This window comes from Caretta caretta, chromosome 6 (genome assembly GCF_965140235.1).
Source record: "Caretta caretta isolate rCarCar2 chromosome 6, rCarCar1.hap1, whole genome shotgun sequence".
In the NCBI taxonomy this organism is placed as follows: Eukaryota; Metazoa; Chordata; order Testudines; family Cheloniidae; genus Caretta; species Caretta caretta.
The window spans coordinates 116,968,148-116,993,204 of record NC_134211.1 but is presented as its reverse complement, the minus strand read 5'-3'; the positions used below and the strand labels follow the sequence as shown (position 1 = coordinate 116,993,204).

The 25,057-nt window shown below is 42.0% G+C and overlaps 1 protein-coding gene across 10 annotated transcripts in view; it reads left to right on the top strand.

Annotated features, from left to right (window-relative positions):
• SYNE2 (spectrin repeat containing nuclear envelope protein 2) overlaps window positions 1–25,057 on the top strand; it is a 261,703-nt gene that overhangs the window by 88,058 nt on the left and 148,588 nt on the right. For 9 of the 10 annotated variants that reach the window (XM_075129946.1, XM_075129941.1, XM_075129947.1 and 6 more), the window contains exons 46-54: window positions 1,990–2,136; window positions 6,336–6,491; window positions 8,677–8,942; window positions 10,422–12,543; window positions 13,075–13,397; window positions 14,427–14,571; window positions 15,735–15,950; window positions 16,393–16,658; window positions 17,651–17,819. In XM_075129946.1, the coding sequence (XP_074986047.1) occupies window positions 1,990–2,136; window positions 6,336–6,491; window positions 8,677–8,942; window positions 10,422–12,543; window positions 13,075–13,397; window positions 14,427–14,571; window positions 15,735–15,950; window positions 16,393–16,658; window positions 17,651–17,819 (3,810 nt within the window). The remainder of the gene's footprint in view (window positions 1–1,989; window positions 2,137–6,335; window positions 6,492–8,676; window positions 8,943–10,421; window positions 12,544–13,074; window positions 13,398–14,426; window positions 14,572–15,734; window positions 15,951–16,392; window positions 16,659–17,650; window positions 17,820–25,057) is intronic. The other variant, XM_075129940.1, reaches the window with a different exon arrangement.

Here is a 25,057-nt window from a genome sequence, read left to right as displayed (position 1 = left end):
CATGCCACCCAACTGCCTTAGCCAATCCGGTGTCTTTGCTATGGCCCAGGTGTGCTCATTTGCTGCCTGGCGACTGGCAGGTGCTGCTGCAGACCCTCATTCCTGACACTGACTTCACATCGTCCGGGTGTCCTGCTAGCCCGCTAGTTCCCTTTCCCTTTGGGTGGCTCTCCTGCATGTCTTCATAGGCTAAAGCTCAGTTTAATAAATATCATACATCTTGACTCTAAATAATCATTTAAGAGCAGATTTTGATGCTTTGGCTGTGGGTTAAGAGTGAGGACCTTCCTCCACGAGCAGTTCCACTGACTTTAGTGGGACCAGAGTGAAGTAGGACACTACTCTGTGTGAGTATTGGTGTCAGCATGTAGCTCTTTACTAATAGTAAACTTTAAAAAAAAAAAACAAAAAAAAAGCCAGGAGAAGCACAATATAGAGATGCAGGTGGTGACTGAACAGGGTAGCATGCAGGGAAGCGGAGCACAGCTGAAAATGTTTCCGACTACTCTGTGTGATGATGACAACAAGATGACAAAAGCAATTAATCAAAAAGAGGAGGTAATTGTACTCAAGGTGGTAAGGGTCAGCTGAATCCTAAAAAATACATGTTTAAAGTTTAATTACAGAGGAAATGATAGCAATAAACATCCCATTCAGTTATACTGATGTATTCTTGCCTCAGAGTGCGGGGATTTATGTCTCTAACTCCATGATAATGAAAATGAGAATTTATCCGATACACTTGAAATATGTGTGAATTGATTTATTTCATCCATGTGTGTGGCCTTGAAGTGATTTGCTGACAACGCTGTGTTGCAAGCCACTTGACACTGGAAATAAAATCTACACCTGTGATGTTCTTTTAGCATTTTACCCCGTTTATATGTATATCTGTGTTTCAGTTTATAAAAACATGTGCTCTCTGTATAATGTCTGACCAGATGTAATTAGTATCTACTACTGTACCTGTACAGTAACCAGAGATTGGTTACAAAAACCTGTAATGACCAAGGGCCAGAGTGTGGCTTGTGCTTTGTGTTGGAGCAAAAGAATAAGGGTGTGTAAGTCGCCCTGAACTCCCTTGTTCTGGCTATCTGTACCCTGGGTAGCAGCATGGGAGTGGAAGTGGAGCCTACGTATTCTCCCTCCGTGCAGGATTGTGTGGAATCTTGGTTCTGTCCCCACCCCCCACTGCCCTTGGGACAATGTATTTGCTGCAACAGATGTGTTGGCAGATGTATAGACCAGTGGAGTTTTGTTCCTTCCTTGGAGCAGCTGGGTAGCTGGGAGGGAGATTGTGACTTTCCCTCTTGGGCTGCTCCTGGGACAGTGCAAAAATGCGCTGCTCCTTACTACGGGTCATAATCTCACTATCTAGTCCAAATTTCATTCAAACATAAATAAAACTGAGCAGAGCTCCCTGTTGAATCCACTTCCCGAAAATGCCTCACTATACAGAGGCTGGTTGGACCAAAACAAGGCAAATTCCAGGGCTGGGGACCATTCTCTGAGAATACCTTGTGTTCCACAGGATTCTACTCCAGTGAGGGTACAGAAGGGCATCAGTCAATCTCAAGCATTAGATTGGTACATAGGAAGAGAAGTGTAGTCTTTTACCATATGTATCCAAGAACCAGACCAGGTAGGGCTTTATAGATCAAAGCCAACGCTTTGACAGGAAGCTAGTGCATCCCACAAGTAAAGCACTGTAAAAAGTGTAAATCAGAAGAAGAGAGCTAATCCATCACTAACCGCAATTTTTCAAAACATTTGTTATGACAAAATTACAGTTCTGCTTCTTCATGTAAATCATCTTCCTTACCATAACCTTGCCTGGTGTAATCTTTTACGTGTCGTAGTTGCGTTTGCCTCATTTATTTGTAATTGTAAGGTTCACCACCTTGTCATTTGAAATACTGTAATTATTAGTCAGCATGTCTGATTAAGACTTTGGGTTATTTGTTTCTTTCTTTTTCCTAACACCGCAAGAAGAAATCTAGTGATGTAAAGAATCAAGCATACAGAGAAAATGTACAGCAGTTCCAACAATGGCTGTGCAGTGAGGAGCGAATGCTGAATTCCTTTGCAGCTGAAAAAGAGAGACTATCGTCCAAAGAAACAGTTTCCAATCCTGAGGTAATCCAAGATCAACTAATTCAAGTTCCATTCTTAAACATCTTTGAATTTTAACATTTCAGTTACATAGTCTGCTTGAAGACCCATTATAAAAGAAGAGACAGCAGTTCTCATGTTACAGTCAATTAATTTTATATGGAACTATTTTGTGATCGCTATCCCCACACAATGTACATTAGGGGATCTTTTTAATAAAGGGTGAGTCATATTCAGTTCACAGTGCCACCAAATTAACCCTTATTTTGTAGTGTTTAGATTTGCTAGGCTGGAGGGTGTTATTTTAGATTCCGTTCCCCACTTCTCTCTTGTATATTATTATGGTTAGTTTAGATAAAGCAGTCTCCACCAGGTAAGAGAAAGCAGATTAAAAGATGAAATTTGTTTATAGTCCAACACTAATACAATGCTCTATTAAAAAAAAAGTAGAGGGGAAGAAAAATTGAATAAGGATTGAAAGAATAACAAGATAAAATACTAAAAGAACCTACTCTTCATTATAGACAAGGTTGCTAAAGAAAATATATGTTCAATTATACCTGGTTCTATTTAAAATCCTAAATTAGGGTTCTCTTACTCCAGATTTCTGCCTTGAGAATAATAGATACTAACCCAGCATAGTTACAACCGACAGCCAGTTTTGATACTTGCTCCCTAAGAGGTAAATCTTTAGCCAGGTACTCATTCTGAGTAGATCTGCCCAAATTGACTGGTGGATTTTAGGTTTCCTTTTGGGAATACTTGTAAATATGCTTTGTAACAATGTTTGCCTGAAACATCCTCCCTGTTCCTTGTTAGGAAAGGGGTAAATGAGTTCTGCTGTTTGACTGAGAGAGATGGACATGGCTGTGTAGGGAGAGAGGATCTGTGGGCTGAGCACACCTGAGTTAAGAACCCAAAGAGTAGCCACACCTGAAGAGAGTCTTGAGCCAAACTTTCCAGGTCTCCCTGGTTCTCTAATTCCAGGATCTGCTCTCTATTTACTTCTCTTTCAGTAGCAGTCACTTAATGCAGATTTTGGCAAGTTCCCTGTCAGCATTTCATACATCAGTCCTGTTCCCAGTGAGATTTTAAAGTCACACTGCTGCTTCTTCTTGAAATTTCAGGGTACACAGATGTCAGAAGGAAACATCTCTTGCCTAGTACACGTGGTACATACTTTATCCTTCTTCTTATACCATACCCTTCTGTGTTTCTTTATGCATAAGTACTGCATAAGGGTTCAGTATGGCCCAAAAATAAGTGTATACAACCTTTTTCAAAGAATTTAGTGTCATGAATGAGTTAATTTTTTTTAAATGCCATGTAAGTTTTTGCTTCTTTTTGGCTCTATATCTGTACTATAGAAAGTCCTTTCTGCAAAGCAATTGACATTTTTGGGACTTCTGTCACTAGAAGGTTATCATTAATACCCTTTTTTATTTGTTAGTTACTAAAAGGTAGCTTGAACGAAGGCCACAGTTTCTTGTGCTCGATGAGCCAAGATAGAGAGTTGGTGCTGAAATCAGGATAATTGCTGACTGGGGATAATTTCTGGAGAAGCTTCAGCAGCGATGGGTTTGCTATCAAACAAAGTTGGAGAAACCAAGTGGGAAGTTGGAAGCGCCCCAAACCTCTTTGCTTTTAATGAATGAAAAATTAATGGGGTTATAGCCAGTACTTATTACAAGACACAGATACTATATCATGTAGCTACTTTTTAATAATATAATAATGAATATTTTGTTACATAGTACCACAATTACTATGTATAATATTGCATTGTAGGATACATTGTAATTCTGTTTCTACTGTGGGCCAGTCCTGTATTCATTCCATGTGTAGGACTGAAGAAAATGTAATTTTAGGGTATATCAGTTGCAGAATTGGGTCATTAATAAGTCTGACTGCATGATAATCCCCCAGAACCTTTGCATTGTATTTACCAGTTAAGCCATCCTAGGTACCAGGTAGTTTTTCTTAAGTAGTTACATTATACTGATGCCCTGTAAATAAAATCATGACTTGGAAAACACACAGTTCTAGAAAGGTACCAGTGCTAAAAGCTCACTAATCATGCATCCACATTCCTAATATGGAACTGGCAGGAAACAACCGTAAAGCAAAGTTCTAAAGTCACTGGTTTCTTGCACTGTCTCTGCTGTGGCACTGCAATGATCCCCCTGATCATTTCAAACCCCCAATTCCATTTTTTTACCACTGACTGTGATGGAGCCCCTGAAGGTTGCTTGTTATGTAAACTTTTGGAACAGTTTCTTGAGTGCAGTGAGTGGAGCTTTCTTTATAAACAGTGGGTTGGACTGATGGTCCATGATATATGGTAAGTACCTTAGGGCAGGAGTTAGCCTTTGTTCGTTACCCTGTATGAGAGGTGGCATGTAGCTCTATGGCCTTAGGAGGTGTCCTGGGAAGGAATTGTGAGTCAGAGAGGTAGCATTTCTTCCTTGCTCCTGCAGAGAAGTAACTTATCATACAGGAAAAAGGGCTATATGATAAGCGCAGGATATTTCCACCCTTATGCTGGTTTGGCTCTGCTGGCTGGTATGTTTGGCAATGGAGCCAAGACTGCCCGCGACCTATTCTCCTCTGCCTCTTCCCTGCAACTTCTTGGGGGTGAAGGAAGTACTGCATTTGCAGCTCCAGCCCCCGCTGTGCTCAAGCTGCAATGTTGGGAGCAGTAACTCTGCTGTGCAGGGGAGATTTGGGGGAGAGGAATTACTCCCTTGTCTGGCTGTGTTAGGCTGGGCCTCAGCATGTGTAGCTGAAACTCCACATACATATGAAGGGAAATGTACACCATATAACACCATCCTGCATTTTTCCTACTTTCATTTCACTTGTTTCTTCATGTTTGTGACTTCTGTTCCATCTGATGATGCTGTCTTCCCATTGACTCTCTGACAGCTAGCTGACTTTTTTCATTTCCTTCAATTTCATGGCCCTTCAGGGCCTCTTAAAATGAAACCTGGTGTTTCTGTCTCAGTAGATACAATTGCTGTAGCTGTGTAGTTAGGGTAAATGGAAAAGTTCCCTGGTTATTTGATTTTTCTGACTGGATATATTTGGTTCACAGTGAAAAGGTAACAAGAAGAGTGTTAATTATTGTTGTTATTATCTTATTTATTTCTGATAGTAACTTATGTGCAAGGCACTTTCCAGACTGAACAGATGGCACGGACCCTGCCTTGAGGAGCTCACGGTATAAACAGAGACAGACAGAAGGTTGTGGGTGGTAGTACAACAGATAAACCAGGTGGCCAAGGTGATACTTGGACACCTCTTAGTAATACAGTGTTGTGCTGACACAAGATATTTGTATTATTATTTATATTATGGTGCCACCTGGTGATACCAGGGCCTCATTGTGCTAGGTTCTGTACATACTCATAGTCAGAGATAGTCCCTGCCCTGAAGAGCTTACAATCTAAATAAAGAGTTGGGGAAGGGAAGTAGTATTATCTCCATTTTACAGATGGGGAATTGAGGCACAGAGAGATTTAGGAGATTTGCCCAAGGTCATACAAGGAGTTGGTGGCAGTACCATGAATTGAACCCCTTTCCCTGTCCAGTGCCCTAATCACAAGGCCATCCTCCCTATCAACCTCAATATATAGACTATTCGCAAATACTCCTCAAACTTGCCATTATCTTTCAGCTCATGGAGAAGATAGTGTCCTTGCAAATGGTCAAGAAAGGGCATTCCATGTATGGGGAGCATGGAGATGGTTATGATGAAGGAAACCAATGATGTGCTGAGGCTGGCATCACTGCTAAACAAAGGGGGCTTGGGAGCAAAGTGAAACGAGAAGATGAGTAGGGTGGGAGAGAGTTAAGCAGGACTTTGAAGACAGTGATAAATAGCCTGAAGAAGATGCAGTGGAGGAGGGTAAGCTGGGGGTGGTGATGACTTGATCAGACTGATGGGCAACATCTTAGCACTTGTATGAACTGTATTAGTGAATGACCTGGGAGACCATAGAAGAGCAGGCTGAGCTAATCCAGGCAGGAGAGGACAAGGGTCTGTATGAGAATTTTAGCTGGAGGGACAGAAATAAAGGAATGAGTTATAGAGATGCTGTGGAGGAAAGAGTGGCAGGATTTGGGCATAGCCGGAACACATGGGGCTAAGTAGTAAGAATAAACGTAGAGATGCTACATTGTTATGTATATTGCAGAATGAAAAATCCCGTTTTACATTCCAGGGTTCAAATGTGGAAATGGTTTTCCAGAAACAGCTTCTTCCTGAAGCCCAAGCAAATGCTGAATATATTGAGGAGGAACAAAAGGTCTCTGAGCTGAAAAATCAAACTGCAGAATTGGATGTTGTGTTAGTAAATGAGCAACTAAAAGAGATAGAGGTATGGAGCCAGCAAACTCATTCCCTCACTAATTACATAGCTGAGTTTATTCAATGTGGTATAATATAATCACAAAACTATTAAACTGTTGCATGTAGTCCCATTCTACATTGGACTGATGACACAGTTCCGCATGACATCCTTGTAAGCAAACTAGGGAAATGTGATCTAGATGAAATTACTATGAAGTGGGTGCACAACTGGATGAAAGACTATACTCAAAGAGAAAAGGAGTACTTGTGGCACCTTAGAGACTAATAGTCTCTAAGGTGCCACAAGTACTCCTTTTCTTTTTGACAGGTTTCAGAGTAACAGCCGTGTTAGTCTGTATTCGCAAAAAGAAAAGGAGTACTTGTGGCACCTTAGAGACTAACCAATTTATTTGAGCATGAGCTTTCGTGAGCTACAGCTCACTTCATCGGATGCATACCGTGGAAACTGCAGCAGACTTTATATACACACAGAGAATATGAAACAATACCTCCTCCCACCCCACTGTCCTGCTGGTAATAGCTTATCTAAAGTGATCATCAAGTTGGGCCATTTCCAGCACAAATCCAGGTTTTCTCACCCTCCACCCCCCCACACAAATTCACTCTCCTGCTGGTGACAGCCCATCCAAAGTGACAACTCTCTACACAATGTGCATGATAATCAAGTTGGGCCATTTCCTGCACAAATCCAGGTTCTCTCACCCCCCTCCCAAAAACCCCACACACAAACTCACTATCCTGCTGGTAATAGCTCATCCAAAGTGACCACTCTCCCTACAATGTGCATGATAATCAAGGTGGGCCATTTCCAGCACAAATCCAGGTTTTCTCACCCCCCCACCCCCATACACACACAAACTCACTCTCCTGCTGGTAATAGCTCATCCAAACTGACCACTCTCAAAGTTTAAATCCAAGTTAAACCAGAACATCTGGGGCGGGGGGGGGTAGGAAAAAACAAGGGGAAATAGGCTACCTTGCATAATGACTTAGCCACTCCCAGTCTCTATTTAAGCCTAAATTAATAGTATCCAATTTGCAAATGAATTCCAATTCAGCAATTTCTCGCTGGAGTCTGGATTTGAAGTTTTTTTGTTTTAAGATAGCGACCTTCATGTCTGTGATTGCGTGACCAGAGAGATTGAAGTGTTCTCCGACTGGTTTATGAATGTTATAATTCTTGACATCTGATTTGTGTCCATTTATTCTTTTACGTGGAGACTGTCCAGTTTGACCAATGTAAATGGCAGAGGGGCATTTCTGGCACATGATGGCATATATGATATATGATTGCTGGCACATGATGGCATATATCACATATATGATTGCTGGCACATGATGGCATATATCACATTGGTGGATATCCGGCTCTACTCGGCACTTGCCTGCAGTGCTGTGTCCAATTCTGGGTGCCACAGTTTAGGCAGGATGTGGACAAATTGGAGAGAGTCCAGTGGAGAGCAAGAAAAATGATGAAAGGTGTAGAAAACCTGACCTAAGAGGAAAGGTTGAAAAAAACTGGGCACATTTAGTCTTGAGAAAAGCCCTGATAAAAATCTTCAAATATATTAAGAGCTGTTTTATAGAGTATAGTGATTAATTGTTCTCCATACCCACAAAAACAATGGGCTTAATGTGCAGCGAGGGCAATTTAAACTAGATATTAGGAAAAAATTTCTAACTGTAAGGGTAGTTAAGTTCTGGAATAGGCTTCCAATGGAAGTTATGGAATCTTCATTGGAGGTTTTTAATAAACCATTGGACAAACATCTGTCAGGGATGGTCTAGGATTACTTGGTCCTGCCTCAGTGCAATGGGCTGGATATGATGACTTCTCAAGGTCCCTTTTAAGCCCTACATTTCTATGATTCTATGATCAATTGTGTGAAAACATAGTCTTTGTAAATCCATCTGCATAAACTACATGTCTGTAAATGTTTGTCTTTGCATGCAAATATACCGACTTTATACGTGCCTGCTGATGTGCAATTGTACATATATGTGTGATTATATGTGTTTGTACATGCATGTGCATCTGTGTGTATGCTCAGATGTAACTGAGCATGCATGTGTTCATGTGTACACAAATGTGAAAATTTTAACCATATTTTGTAAAGACAGTAGGAAGTAAAAATGGTGAAAATTCTATTTAATTATCTTTCTTTTTTCACTGTGTGTGGATGTGATTGTAGAATTTATACGCTGAACTGGAAAAACAGAGAGCCACAGCTTTGTCTCTGAGGCAAGAAGTGTCCCCCAATGCAACAGAAATGAGTACATCAAACCTGCACACCACAGAATATATGGTTTCTTGCTGGGACAGATTGCTTCAAGAATTGGAAGCCATTAAGAAGGTTAAGCAACACCATTATCATCTAGTTAACGATTATCAGGAAAATCTGTCTGCTGTTCAGTCTTCAATGAAGAGTTTATCAACAGAAAAAGAAAACATAAAAACGTAAGTACAAGGAACTTTTTCAGTTTACTCTCTGGGGGCCAGACTCCAATCTCTGTTACATCAGTGTAACTGATGTAAATCAACCTACATGAAGTTACTACAGTTGTGTTCTGGTATAACGAAAATCTGAATATGGCACTGTATCGATTTAACTGAAGTTATATAAGGAGCAAAAATTGGTTTAGTCCAAACCAGTACATTAGTATATTGGTAATAACATTACATTGCATCTAGGGCACTTCAGTAGCAATGGCTATGAAAACTATTATTATTATTTATTACTTTTTGCTATGCTAGCATCTAGAGATCTCGGCTTCATTGAGTTACATGCTTTACAGACACATAACAAACAGATGGTCCCTACCCTGAAAAACTTACAGTCTAAGTGCTGTATTATTAAAATATTTTTTCCAAAGGCATGGCAGATACAAAACAGATTGCCATCTTTCTTTGTTAACAAATGACAGAAATAGGAGGCAAAAGATTCATAGATTCATAGAATATTAGAGTTGGAAGGGACCTCAGAAGGTCATCTAGTCCAACCCCCTGCTCAAAGCAGGACCGATCCCCAATTTTGTCCCAGAACCTCCTAAATGGTATTATTTTAAAAAATCTGACCCATTAAGAGATCAGGTACCTATTTGCTGTTTACTGAAATATTTTCATATTCTGCAAATGAACTTTAACTGATAGGGAAAGTGTTATTTTCTGTAGTCAGAATGAAATCTGCCAGTACTAAGCCAAAGATAACCAGTACACTTCAATATTTAGTATGTTTTTCAAGTTAGCTTTCAAGGTATGGAACTAACCTATAAATCATAATAATGAGCCGGTTTATTTGAAAACACTTTAGAAATTACTTATGGAATTATTTGTTTATCTTTAAGTGGTTGCACAGAATTGAATTAAAATGTAAGCTATTAAATGGATTTAAGGTGGGATTTTCAAAAGCAGTCTTAGGAGCAAAAGTCTTATTGACTGAATCAAATGGATTGATTCAACCTCAATAAATGGGAATCTTATAATTGATTCCAAACTTTTACATTAATTTTTACATTGGAGGTTACTATACAACAGTCTTAATTTACCCACAAGTGATTTAAAATTGTTATTGAAGTTTACTTTTTGTTTAGCTTTAAAAGTGGGCTACAAGATAACTCTTCTAAAGAACTGCACACATTACGTTAGTGAATATTATTCCTATGCGGTTCATACACTGGAAGTTATTGTTATTGCAGTAATTTGAAAGGATAGTCAACTCTTCCTGGGATTATGTAGGAAATAACTGTATACTGTAAAAAGTATAAAATGACCAGGGTAAGAACATTTTAAATAATGAAAATGTATATTGATTACTTTTGTGAGTGAACAATTTTCTGGTTGGTGGGTATACAACAAAATTATCATTTAAAAACGTGTCTAATGCTTCTAATTCTAATTCTGGAAGATTGTTTTAAATCTTGATAATTTTATTGACAGGGGCCCTATGAGCAACACTGTTCTGGAAAAAATAAAAAAATGTATGGATTCAGTACAGAAGGAGAGAGACATTTTAAACAAGCTGAAAACTGAACGAGATAATTTATCTAGGTATCTGACATGCATAGATAAGGAATTAACAGAAAGTCAAGTGAAACAACTTGAGCGATGGTGGGAACACATAGAGCAATCAGTGCAAAAGAAACATTATCAAGTTGTCTCAGAAATTGATGAATTTAACCTTCTCATGAACAAAGCACAGGACATTCAAAAGTTGATAGAGCACCAGCAGCATTTACAAGCTGGGTTGAGTTCCCCAGATGGACAAAAAAACAAATATCCAGTACTTTGGACCTCAGAGCTACAAGCCATTAAACACAGTGTTTCTTTGTTAAAAAGAAGCACTGAGCTGCAGATGAAAAGGATTTGGAGTGAGGAAGAAAAGAAAACTTTGGAAAATTCAATAAATGATTTGCAGAATCAGTTGGAAGTATTGGAGCACCAAACTCCTCAGGAGGATGTACAGATCCTTAGCTCTGATCCCAAGAAGTATGAAATCATGAGAAGGATGAAAGAGAATATATCATGGGTCAAAGGTTCATTGTTTTCTCTTGATCAGAAGGCAGCACTTTCCCCAGATGATATTAAAATACAGATCAGAAATTGCAAGGCTGTGAACAGTGTAGCTGTAGACAAAGAGTCTGCTATTGTGTCACTGGCTGATGAGACCCAGTGTATCATTCCTGATTTGAATCCAGAGGAAGTTACTGATCTGAGCGCCCTTTTACAAGAATTACAGAATTCATACCAGGCGCTTGTTTTAAAATCAGCTCAAAGATTACAACAGCTAGAATTCCAACTGGAAAAAAGGCAGAGGCTTATTGCAGACATAGAAAGAGTTCACAGCCAGCTTCACCGTGCTGAGACGCTGACCATTCCCGACATAAATCAAACAATCAAGTGCTCTGAGCTAGGCAATCTACATGTCATTTTAAAGGAGCTTTTAGAGGAAATACAGGAGATGGAAGGTCTCATCTCATCACATCTCCAAGAGAGTCAGCACTCACGTGGGGAACTAAACATATTTGAACAATTATTTTTAACTGACCAGTTAAGATGCCTTAAGAATAGAGCTAGGAAGATACAGAGGTTAATCCAGAATAAATGCCATGCAGTGGAAAAAAAGATAGCTATCTACACAGATCTCTCTGAAAGAATAACTTTATTGCATCAGGAGCTTAGTGATCTATGGTGTGATGTATTGAAACTGGAGAGAGAGGAAATATTAAGTGTAAAAGAGGAAGGTAAGGATAAACTCAATGTGCTTAAAGAGAGAACCTTAGCTATTCAATCTAGTTTGTTACAAATAGCGAAGTACAAGGAAATATTTGACTGTATAAACCTAAATTGGGACACTTCACACCATGATGAATTGCAAACTCAATTTCTTGAAATTAAAAATAAACTTGAAGAGAAGATTAAATGCTTTGACAACTTTGTTATAAAATATGACAGGCATCAAGCATTGCTAAATGAAATCCAGGCCATGACATCCAGTATAAAGAATGAAGCTGAAATACTAACAAATAACCCTGGCTCTTCCACAGAAACCAATTTTATATCAGCACAGATTTTATGCCAGAGAGTTCAACAAATCAGGTACTTAATCCAGGAGGCAGTAAATCAATTAAATATAAATGAAGTCTTTGATGGATCACTCAAAGAGGCTAAGACGCAGCAAATAAAGAGCCTGGAGGAAGATATTGATGGGTTGCATCAATTTTTCCAAAACATGATAGTGGATCTTCAGGCAGAGTATATAAATAAACAAGATTTCCAGAGCAAATTGGAACACACATTACATACCATAAAGCAGATTAAATCTGAGTTTCAGCAGCCACTTCTGGTAGACTTGGAAATGAAAAAAATTCAGTATGAAAAGATGCATTGTGAAGCAATGCAAGACAGGGTGCAAGCAGAATTTTGTGCCCTGAAAGATCTAATGGGTAAAGAGAAAGAAAAGCAAGAAGAAAAATCTTATTTTATTGATGGTGTAGAAGCAAAATTAGATGAACTGGAAGATCTTGAAATACAGCTGAAGACAGATATTGCTTCCCGTGTAGTAAGTATCTTTAATAAGAATAAATAAGATTGTACATCCTTTTGTAAGTCTTGATTAGCTGTCCAGGAGTATCCTCTAGTTTTCTCCAGTGTTAATATTTTCATGGCTTGTAGATACTCTATTAAGTCAAGTAACTGAATTAGATTGAAGCTTTCATAGCTGTTTCAGGAGTGGTTGGATTATTGGTTACTTTTCAGATTATGATGCCAATGAACAAAGAAATTATTTGTGTTAAACTTATTATAATCAAACCGTGCCAGATTCTCTGGCCTGCTGCACTTCTTTTGCGCCATTCCAGAGGCACGCAGGGAGCAAAAATTTTTCAGCCCTGGCGCCTGAGCCCTGTGACTCCAAGTCAGTTGGCCTGGGTCAGCTGTGAGTTTTTATCCCCACATAGACATACCCTCAGTGGCCTCTGACAGCATCACCTGCCAGGTCGACTCATGTCATTTCTCTGAAATGGCTGTTTTGCTATCCATTGTGTCCTGCAGTTTTTCTTGATTGATCTTTTTGTCTCTTAAATGCTTTCAGAATGCCATAGACGAAGCTCATGAGAATGTTAAGCTTTATACCAAAGCTGTCCAAAGGGCTGTGGATCTCCTCACTGAATATGAAATCAGAATTCTCTCAGCAAAAGTTGACCTTGGTAGTCTAGAAGAGTCCTGCCAAATTCTACATTGGAAACCAGAAGAATTTGAGTCTGCAAAGGCAGACATAGAGGATCTGACCTCCAAACTGGAAAACATAATTAAACCAAGAGCCAAACCACAACTGAAAAATACTTTAAGTGAACTAGTCACTAAGAATTCAATACTAAGGGAGAAGGCGCAAAGGAAGAGAACTGATATGCAGAGGTAGGTTTAAGTGATCTATGTAGGCAATGATACAAGGAAGACGATTGATTCTGTGGCCTGCGTTGTGCAGGAGGTCAGACTAGATGATCATAATGGTCCCTTCTGACCTTAATATCTATGAATCTATGACAGTAAATGTGGAATCTTGTTTCTCCTGTGATGGATCCTTAATAAAAAGGGCTCTATGCAAATACACACTGTTCCCAGATGCTATTCTAATGTGTGAAAATTACTCTAGACTAGGTATATTTAAATTCATGTATAAAGCATTCTTTTTGAATGTATTCAAATAAGTGTATCATCCACTGGGAATTGGTCCTGCTTTGAGCAGGGGGTTGGACTGGATGACCTTCTGGGGTCCCTTCCAACCCTGATATTCTATGATTCTATGATGATTCCAGCACCGAGTCTGGTGCAGGGATCAAACAGAGAGACAGAGCACCTCCATAATCCCAGGCTTCGCCTCTGGTACAGCAGTTAGCCTAATGTGCCCCTTTCAGAGGCCATTTTAGTAACTGGAGATAGTCAAGGCAAAATCAACACCCAGACCACAGTGTCTTCTGCTCCTGGCCCTCAGAGACGTGTTCCGAAAGCTCATTTTATCTTTTTGCTTTTTTTGTTTGTTTAATTCTTTGCGTGTGATCTAATGTCTTTGATTATGTCAATAATAATGTGAAAAGCTACTCTGGGAACAGGACTTGTTCTTCTGGGCTGTTTCCTGGCTGAGCGACAGGAGAACATGAAAGTCTTCAGGTCCTACATACACAATTGGTGTGTGTATATGTTCATATAAATTATTTCTTTGCAACAGAGTAGTGGGTAAAAGAAAAAAAAACAGTTGGTATCTGGAGGCCTTTGTACACCTCAAAAATTGAGGTATCTCTGATATCAAACCTAAAATATTTGGCAAGTAGTGCTTTAAAAGATATATTTGTTTGTTTGTTACATTTATGATTACACCGTGCATTAAAACTGAGGCAAGGAGGAGCTATGGTAAAGTTTGAGTAGTTTGCTAATTGTGTTTCATAGGTGCTTTGAAAAATACAGAAGCTACACAAAAATCAAAGAGAAGGTATATGCTAATATTAATGATCTAGAAAAGATGCTTGGACAATCTTTGTCCCAAATTCCAACGTCTTATAAGGAAGCTCTGGAGTACTTGGAACAAAGCAAGGTAAGCGTGACTCTGAAGTAGCTACAAAACCCTGTACAAAACAATGATCCAAACAGACTCATTAGGTCTTGAAACACAAAGAGTAGAAGTGGAGTTGGTAGGCCTATGTTTTCCTGTGGTTAGGTTTAAACAGGCCGTATATGATGTATATATCATAGTGTTTATCAAATAAACTTTATCTGTGTTTCAGATATTTTTGTATCCACGCAAATGTATTATTTTTAGCACAAGTTCCTCCATGCTTCTTGGTTGGGGCCTAGTCCCAGAAGATTCTTGACCTTGTTTTCTCCTTGGAATGGAAGGAGAGGGAAAGGGATCGCTGTTTCTTCCCTCCTACCTCCCTAAGGCCCTTCCCCTGCCTCCTGTCCGCATCCCTGTGTTAAAGAACCCCTAGTTTAATCCTTTTCCGTCCTACTGTTGTATTGTACACCCTATCACAGGCTTTTTATATTTTATATCTGTAATTCCCCAATAATTACTCCTCCTGTCCAAAAATCCCCTGGAAAACAAAAACAACCCCCCACCCTTCATCCCTGGTAAAAGGCATTTCTCTGCATGACCAACAAAACAAAGATCCAAAAAAAAAAGAGAGAATGTTCAAAAAGTCAAATATAAGAAAATTTCTTAAATGCTGGGGGTGAAATCCTAGCCCCATGAAGATCAGTGGAAGTTTTGCCATTGTCTTAGATGGAGCCAAGATTTCACCCAATAATGTAAACGTTCTCTTTTTGAGCTTTTCTAAAACTTCCAGAAAAACTTTACTCAAAATGAGATGTGGCATATGAAATCTCAGGTGGATTGATTTCTTTTTGGGGAAGTTAGGTTGAAAATCAGGTTTATAAAGGTCAACCTTAGCTAGATGGCTATCACCATGTCATTATGAGGATAAAGTAAAAGGTGGTTAGACTGGTGCTCTATTGTAGATATTGTATAAGCAAATACTATTTCCATTGGTATATATTCCAAACTCTTGGCAAGATTCTCTCTGTCTGGTTTACCCCAGTCTGTCTTATGTTATCTGATATAAAATTGGCTCATTATATAGTATCTAGGCATCCGACAACAAAGTATCTGTTATTTAATCTAGAAGACTAATCATATAAGGAATTGTTTTGTTAGATATCCTGATATGCAATATTGTTCTGCTTATTATTTGTTTCAAGGTTTTGGTCTCTAACCTTCTTTCGGCTGAAGAGGATCTAATGACGTTGAGACGGGACTCAAGAGACCTGAGCATGATGTGCAAAGGAAGTGACTGCACGCTTGTCAGGATTGTGTCAGCACTGTGGGGAAAGTGGCTTGGTTTGCTCGAGGCTGCAAAAGAATGGGAGATTAATTGTGAGGAGCTAAAACAGGGATGGAAATTTGTCAACGAAGAAGTGAGTGGCTTAACAGGTTGTAGAATATTTTGGGAACAAACATAACAAAACAGGACGCTTAAAGAAGATTACGGGGCCAAATCTTTGGCTGGTGAAAATCAGTATAGCTCCCCTGAAGTCAGTGGAGATATGTCAGTTTACACCAGCTGATTGTCCCATTATCTATCACCTTTTCTTAATGTAAACACGGGCGATATTTATAGACTGAACTGCTGAATTAAGTTGCGCTACTCATTGGGTTTGAACTATGCATGTGCTTATGTGCTTTGTTGGATCAGAACTAAAGTGCTCAGTACCCTGCAGGATCAAGCCCTGAGCTCTCAGTCCGCACACTGAGCTCCCATTGCTGTTAGTGCGAGTTTGATATGCATGACAAGGACATAGTGTAATGTGAAATGCTGAAGAAAGTACACTTTATCTCATACTTGTATTATTTATTTAGGTGGAACGGCAAGCAATAATTCTAGATAATCTTCAGGAAGAACTACCGGAAAGTCCTAAAGAGAAAGAGAAGGCCTCCACGGATGCACTTTTAGAATTGCTAGAATATGTGGACTGTTACGAGGAAAACATGGACAGAGAGCAACTGTTATTGCTTTTACTACTTCATCGTATAAGAAGCATCCTGAATGTGCCTGAAAGCACGGAGAGAAAAGCAGCCGTTCCCATTCGATACGAGATACATGTAATGCAAGATCGATGTAAAAAGTATGTGCAAGACACTACCCTGCAAAAACATCTTACACAGAACTACGTAATAGCAGAATGTTTTACTCGGCTCACTTGCATTTTCTTCGTACTAAGACAGGTTTCAGAGTAGCAGCCATGTTAGTCTGTATTCGCAAAAAGAAAAGGAGGACTTGTGGCACCTTAGAGGCTAACCAATTTATTTGAGCATAAGCTTTCGTGAGCTACAGCTCACAGTATGCATCTGATGAAGTGAGCTGTAGCTCACGAAAGCTTATGCTCAAATAAATTGGTTAGTCTCTAAGGTGCCACAAGTACTCCTTTTCTTTTTTCGTACTAAGAGAATGTTTCAAAAAGTTTAATGGACTTCAAATATGGGCTAAAATTATGTGAAGGATGTAAAATCTTGAATTTTAGTGGTATTGAGGACCTGCAGCTCCCACTGACTGGAAGGGATGTTGCAGGTGTTCAGCATCTGTGAAAATCAGCCTCCGTCTATGTATTTGTGTACACATTTTTATCTTTATCATCGTTACTGCCTCATGTACCAGGTTTTCAAAGGGGTCTCAACCCAGTTACCAAATTTATGAGCAAAATTGTACACTTTTGTGTTTCTTCACACTTGCTCTCTGATGTCTAAATCTTTGTGCACCTACTTTTCAAGGCCTATGTCTCTACACCTCAACGGTAATTGTGAAAGCTCTATGTCAAGCCTAAATTGGACAATTAGATGGCTGACTACCCAATTTGCTTGACTAAACATACTGTATTTACTTTTATCTGAAGATACATGTCTAAAGAAACTTAGAGCGTGAAGTCAAAAGTGACTTAAGTACCAAAAAGTAAGCATGGCAAGATACTGACATGCATTTAAAGGCACAGATTTGGTTCTAAATGTATATTTTTAAATATCAGCATTTAGTTTTGCAGAATACTTTTTGGAATGTTTCACTTTCTAATTAATATTGAGACAAATAATTTTTTCCCAATGCAAATCTTTTTTTTTTTTTAAGGCTATCTCAAAAGGCTCAAAAACACAAAAAATCCGTGCAGTCTGAGATTCACGAGAGAGACAAGATTAATGAAGAAATAAAGGCTGTGAGGAGTTCATTACAAAAGGTCTCATTTTTGTTGTGTGATGAAGAGTCACAAGAGTCTACTGAAAAGGCAACACGGTTGGAGGTGTGTAGAAGACTGTCACATTGCATGGGTCTCGGCTTCTAGATAATAAATTTGACACAGGGGGCTTGAGCCTGCTCCCATTCAAATCAGTGTCAAAAAATATAAGCACAGTGGGATGCAGACCAAATTCTTGGCTCTATAATGTATGTGGCTTGGAGCCAGATAGCGTTACGCGACTTGATCATGCGCCACAGCTACAGAGGCCTGTTCTGATCCTAAGGAGGGGCTCAGCCAATCCTGTCTCACTTAGAAATGGCTGCTCAGCTTATATGCATCTTCTCATTCCTCCCATTCTGCCCCAGGATATCTTCAAAGGGGCTGATCCTTATCTGTTGCAGTGTATATTGGCAGTAGCTCCACTGAAGTCAATGGATTACACTGGTGTAAAATGTTTGTAAATTAGATCATTATCAGGACCACAACCTCCATCAGTTTTAGGGCATGTCTATACAGAGGGAGATTGTGCATGGCAAGCTGGGGTGCAAATCTACAGTGCTGTAGCGTGCCACGCATTACCTGGGCATATGGACCTTGCTGTTGTGCACTAAAAGTTCTGCAGTGCATTTTGACCAACTGTTGTTTCAAACGTAATCCACTTCAAACATCAGTAGATCAAAATGCGTGGCAAAGCTTTTAGTGCACAGCGGCAGGGTCCACTTGGCGACTGTGTGTGCGGCAAGCTATTGCGCTGTAGATTTACATCCCAGCTTGTCTATACAGCGTTAATGCATGACAAGCCCTGAGATTTACACCTGGGTTTTAACACATTTTCTGAAACCTTTATATCATTTAAATGTATTTGTTGTTAACCTTGCGTGAGTGGCTTATTTAAACTGTAGTTTTCTTTAACCAACTCCCTTATGTGGATTAATTATTGTTGTTGATGATTAATATTATAATATACGTTTATTTACAGTAGCCCCTGAAGGCCCCAGTGAAGACTGGGGCTCAGTTGTGCTGGGTGCTGTACAAACAGAGAGTGACAATCCCTGCTCCATAGAACTTACAGTCTGGAAGAGACAAGATGACAAAGGGTTGAGGACAGGGAATAATATATGAACATATGAGAATGGTGATAATGTGCTTGGGGATTTCTTTGGGAGTTAACACAATGTTGAATATGCAAATACATATCTAGGGAGTTCATGAGCTAGCATTACTGTGATGAAACCTTTCCAACTTGTCTGTAAGAATTGTTTTTCACTCTATAAGTACTTGCAGGTTAATGTTGTTATGTCAGTGAGGTTTTTATAGTATCCAAGAGCAAACGGCTACCATTTCAGCCTCTAAATTCATGCTGTACTCCTTACATTGTGCTTGCTGTAGCTGAATGAGAGGTGGAAAACTGACTGGGAGGAGTGCCCCTAGCAAAATGAAGCAGTGTAGACAGTGCTCCCAATACCACTGCCAGGAATTGGAGGGCACAAGAATCATCAATAGCCCTTTAAAAAAAAAAAAAAAAAAGTCAGTTCCCGTAGATGACTAAATAACATAACCTCAGTATTTGCAGTGTTCCTTCTACTGAGAGTACTGAACAATCTTCCAATTTCACTTAAAATAAATATATATAAGAATAATATGTGCAATACTCTCTTTCCTATGTTTAATAGGAGAAACACCTTGGCTGCTGCAATTAGGTTTCTTAATCCTGCTTCAGTGCAGGGGGAGAGACTTCAAGATCTACATTTCTATGATTCTGTTCTATGAAATACTGACAAAAATGAACTGCAGTACTTATTTATCTATCTAAGGCAGTTGGCAAGTTTTAAAGTAGCACCCATGTAGGATAAAGCTGCAGATAGTGAGGTAATGTTATGTTGCCCCTTGGGATAGGGACCATCTTTTTGTATTGTTTATACAGCACCTAACCCTGTGGAGATCTGGTCCATGACTAGTGCTCTTAGGTGCTAGAGTAATACAAACAATAATAATCATCATGTTTTTATTTAGTTTCGGACAAAATTGGGAAGCTTTCAAATATCACAGTTTTACAGCTTAAGGGTATGTCTACACTACGGAATAAGGTCGAATTTATAGAAGTCGGTTTTTTAGAAATCGGTTTTATAAATTCGAGTGTGTGTGTCCCCACAGTAAATGCTCTAAGTGCATTAAGTGCATTAACTCGGCGGAGCGCTTCCACAGTACCGAGGCAAGCGTCGACTTCCGGAGCGTTGCACTGTGGGTAGCTATCCCACAGTTCCCGCAGTCTCCGCTGCCCATTGGAATTCTGGGTTGAGATCCCAATGCCTGATGGGGCTAAAACATTGTCGCGGGTGGTTCTGGGTACATATCGTCAGCCTCCCGTTCCCTCCCTCCCCCCGTGAAAGCAAGGGCAGACAATCATTTCGCGCCTTTTTTCCTGAGTTACCTGTGCAGACGCCATACCATGGCAAGCATGGAGCCCGCTCAGGTAACCGTCACCCTATGTCTCCTGGGTGCTGGCAGACGCGGTACGGCATTGCTACACAGTAGCAGCAACCCCTTGCCTTGTGGCAGCAGACGGTACAGTACGACTGGTAGCCGTCATCGTCATGTCTGAGGTGCTCCTGGTCGCCTCTGTGAGGTCGATCAGGAGCGCCTGGGCAGACATGGGCACAGGGACTAAATTTGGAGTGACTTGACCAGGTCATTCTCTTTAGTCCTGCAGTCAGTCCTATTGAACCGTCTTATGGTGAGCGGGCAGGCGATACGGACTGCTAGCAGTCGTGCTGTACCATCTTCTGCCGAGCAGTCATGAGATGTGGATGGCATGCAGTCCGTCTGCTGCCAGCCAAAGATGTAAAAGATAGATGGAGTGGGTCAAAACAAGAAATAGACCAGATTTGTTTTGTACTCATTTGCTTCCCCCCCCTCCCCTGTCTAGGGGACTCATTCTTCTAGATCACACTGCAGTCAAGGTGCAGCGAGGTAAATCTAGCCATGTATCAATCAGAGGCCAGGCTAACCTTCTTGCTCCAATAAGGACAATAACTTAGGTGCACCATTTCTTATTGGAACCCTCTGTGAAGTCCTGCCTGAAATACTCCTTGATGTAAAGCCACCCCCTTTGTTGATTTTAGCTCCCTGAAGCCAACCCTGTAAGCGCCCCTCCCAGCGTCAGAGCAATGGCAAACAATCGGGCATCTGAGAGTGCTGTCCAGAGCAGTCACAATGGAGCGCTCTGATGGGGCTAAAACATTGTCGCGGGTGGTTCTGGGTACGTGTCGTCAGGCCCCCGTTCCCTCCCTCCCTCCGTGAAAGCAAGGGCAGACAATCATTTCGCGCCTTTTTTCCTGAGTTACCTGTGCAGACGCCATACCACAGCAAGCATGGAGCCCGCTCAGGTAACCGTCACCCTATGTCTCCTGGGTGCTGGCAGACGCGGTACGGCTTTGCTGCACAGTAGCAGCAACCCCTTGCCTTCTGGCAGCAGACGGTGCAATACGACTGGTAGTCGTCCTCATCGTGTCCGAGGTGCTCCTGGCCGCGTCGGCTGGGAGCGCCTGGGCAGACATGGGCGCAGGGACTAAATTTGGAGTGACTTGACCAGGTCATTCTCTTTAGTCCTGCAGTCAGTCCTATTGAACCGTCTTATGGTGAGCAGGCAGGCGATACGGACTGCTAGCAGTCGTACTGTACCATCTTCTGCCAGGCAGGCAAGAGATGAGGATTGCTAGCAGTCGTATTGCACCATCTTCTGCCAGGCAGGCAAGAGATGGGGATGGCTAGCAGGCGTACTGTACCATCTTCTGCCAAGCAGCCATGAGATGTGGATGGCATGCAGTCCTTCTGCACCGTCTGCTGCCAGCCAAAGATGTAAAAGATAGATGGAGTGGGTCAAAACAAGAAATAGACCAGATTTGTTTTGTACTCATTTGCCTCCTCCCCTGTCTAGGGGACTCATTCCTCTAGGTCACACTGCAGTCACTCACAGAGAAGGTGCAGCGAGGTAAATCTAGCCATGTATCAATCAGAGGCCAGGCTAACCTCCTTGTTCCAATAACAACGATAACTTAGGTGCACCATTTCTTATTGGAACCCTCCGTGCAGTCCTGCCTGAAATACTCCTTGATGTACAGGCACCCCCTTTGTTGATTTTAGCTCCCTGAAGCCAACCCTGTAAGCCGTGTCGTCAGTCGCCCCTCCCTCCGTCAGAGCAACGGCAGACAATCGTTCCGCGCCTTTTTTCTGTGCGGACGCCATACCACGGCAAGCATGGAGCCCGCTCAGCTCACTTTGGCAATTAGGAGCACATTAACCACCACACGCATTATTCAGCAGTATATGCAGCACCAGAACATGGCAACGCGATACCGGGCGAGGAGGCGACGTCAGCGCGGTCCCGTGAGTGATCAGGACATGGACACAGATTTCTCTGAAAGCATGGGCCCTGCCAATGCATGCATCATGGTGCTAATGGGGCAGGTTCATGCTGTGGAACGCCGATTCTGGGCTCGGGAAACAAGCACAGACTGGTGGGACCGCATAGTGTTGCAGGTCTGGGACGATTCCCAGTGGCTACGAAACTTTCGCATGCGTAAGGGCACTTTCATGGAACTTTGTGACTTGCTTTCCCCTGTCCTGAAGCGCATGAATACCAAGATGAGAGCAGCCCTCACAGTTGAGAAGCGAGTGGCGATAGCCCTGTGGAAGCTTGCAACGCCAGACAGCTACCGGTCAGTTGGGAATCAATTTGGAGTGGGCAAATCTACTGTGGGGGCTGCTGTGATGCAAGTAGCCCACGCAATCAAAGATCTGCTGATATCAAGGGTAGTGACCCTGGGAAATGTGCAGGTCATAGTGGATGGCTTTGCTGCAATGGGATTCCCTAACTGTGGTGGGGCCATAGATGGAACCCATATCCCTATCTTGGCACCGGAGCACCAAGCCGCCGAGTACATAAACCGCAAGGGGTACTTTTCAATAGTGCTGCAAGCTCTGGTGGATCACAAGGGACGTTTCACCAACATCAACGTGGGATGGCCGGGAAAGGTGCATGATGCTCGCATCTTCAGGAACTCTGGTCTGTTTCAAAAGCTGCAGGAAGGGACTTTATTCCCAGACCAGAAAATAACTGTTGGGGATGTTGAAATGCCTATAGTTATCCTTGGGGACCCAGCCTACCCCTTAATGCCATGGCTCATGAAGCCGTACACAGGCAGCCTGGACAGTAGTCAGGAGCTGTTCAACTACAGGCTGAGCAAGTGCAGAATGGTGGTAGAATGTGCATTTGGACGTTTAAAGGCGCGCTGGCGCAGTTTATTGACTCGCTTAGACCTCAGCGAAACCAATATTCCTACTGTTATTACTGCTTGCTGTGTGCTCCACAATATCTGTGAGAGTAAGGGGGAGACGTTTATGGCGGGGTGGGAGGTTGAGGCAAATTGCCTGGCTGCTGGTTACGCGCAGCCAGACACCAGGGCGGTTAGAAGAGCACAGGAGGGCGCGGTACGCATCAGAGAAGCTTTGAAAAACAGTTTCATGACTGGCCAGGCTACGGTGTAAAAGTTCTGTTTGTTTCTCCTTGATGAACCCCCCCGCCCCTTGGTTCACTCTACTTCCCTGTAAGCTAACCACCCTCCCCTCCTCCCTTTAATCATTGCTTGCAGAGCCAATAAAGTCATTGCTGCTTCACAGTCATGCATTCGTTATTCATTCATCACACAAATAGGGGGATGACTACCAAGGTATCCCAGGAGGGGTGGTGGAGGAGGGAAGGAAAATGCCACACAGCACTTTAAGCACAGCACTTTAAAAGTTTACAACTTTAAAATTTATTGAATGACAGCCTTCTTTTTTTTGGGCAATCCTCTGTGGGGGAGTGGCTGGTTGGCCGGAGGCCTCCCCACCGTGTTCTTGGGCGTCTGGGTGTGGAGGCTATGGAACTTGGGGAGGAGGGCGGTTGGTTACAGAGGGGCTGCAGTGGCAGTCTGTGCTCCAGCTGCCTTTGCTGCAGCTCAACCATACACTGGAGCATACTGGTTTGGTCCTGCAGCAGCCTCAGCATTGAATCCTGCCTCCTCTCATCACGCTGCCGCCACCTTTGAGCTTCAGCCCTGTCTTCAGCCCGCCACTTACTCTCTTCAGCCCGCCACTTACTCTCTTCAGCCCGCCACCTCTCCTCCCGGTCATTTTGTGCTTTCCTGCACTCTGACATTATTTGCCTCCACGCATTCGTCTGTGCTCTGTCAGTGTGGGAGGACAGCATGAGCTCGGAGAACATTTCATCGCGAGTGCGTTTTTTTTTCTTTCTAAGCTTCACTAGCCTCTGGGAAGGAGAAGATCCTGTGATCATTGAAACACATGCAGCTGGTGGAGAAAAAAAAAGGGACAGCGGTATTTAAAAAGACACATTTTATAAAACAGTGGCTACACTCTTTCAGGGTAAACCTTGAAAGTTAACATTACATACATAGCACATGTGCTTTCGTTACAAGGTCGCATTTTGCCTCCTCCCACCGCGTGAACGGATTTTGGTTGAATGCCAGCAAACATACACTGCAATGCTTTGTTCTACAGTGATTCCCCAGTACGTGTTGCTGGCCTGGAGTGGTAAAGTGTCCTACCATGAAGGACGAAATAAGGCTGCCCTCCCCAGAAACCTTTTGCAAAGGCAGAACCGCAAATGCCAGGGCAAAGTAATCCTTTCACATGCTTGCTTTTAAACCATGTATAGCATTTTAAAAGGTACACTCACCAGAGGTCCCTTCTCCGCCTGCTGAGTCCAGGAGGCAGCCTTGGGTGGGTTCGGGGGGTACTGGCTCCAGGTCTAGGGTGAGAAACAGTTCCTGGCTGTCGGGAAAACCGGTTTCTCCGCTTGCTTGCTGTGAGCTATCTACAACCTCCTCCTCATCATCTTCTTCGTCCCCAAAACCTACTTCTGTATTGCCTCCATCTCCATTGAAGGAGTCAAACAACACGGCTGGGGTAGTGGTGGCTGAACCCCCTAAAATGGCATGCAGCTCATCATAGAAGCGGCATGTTTGGGGCTCTGACCCAGAGCGGCCGTTCGCCTCTCTGGTTTTCTGGTAGGCTTGCCTCAGCTCCTTCAGTTTCACGCGGCACTGCTTCGGGTCCCTGTTATGGCCTCTGTCCTTCATGCCCTGGGAGATTTTCAGAAAGGTTTTGGCATTTCGAAAACTGGAACGGAGTTCTGATAGCACGGATTCCTCTCCCCAAACAGCGATCAGATCCCGTACCTCCCGTTCAGTCCATGCTGGAGCTCTTTTGCGATTCTGGGACTCCATCATGGTCACCTC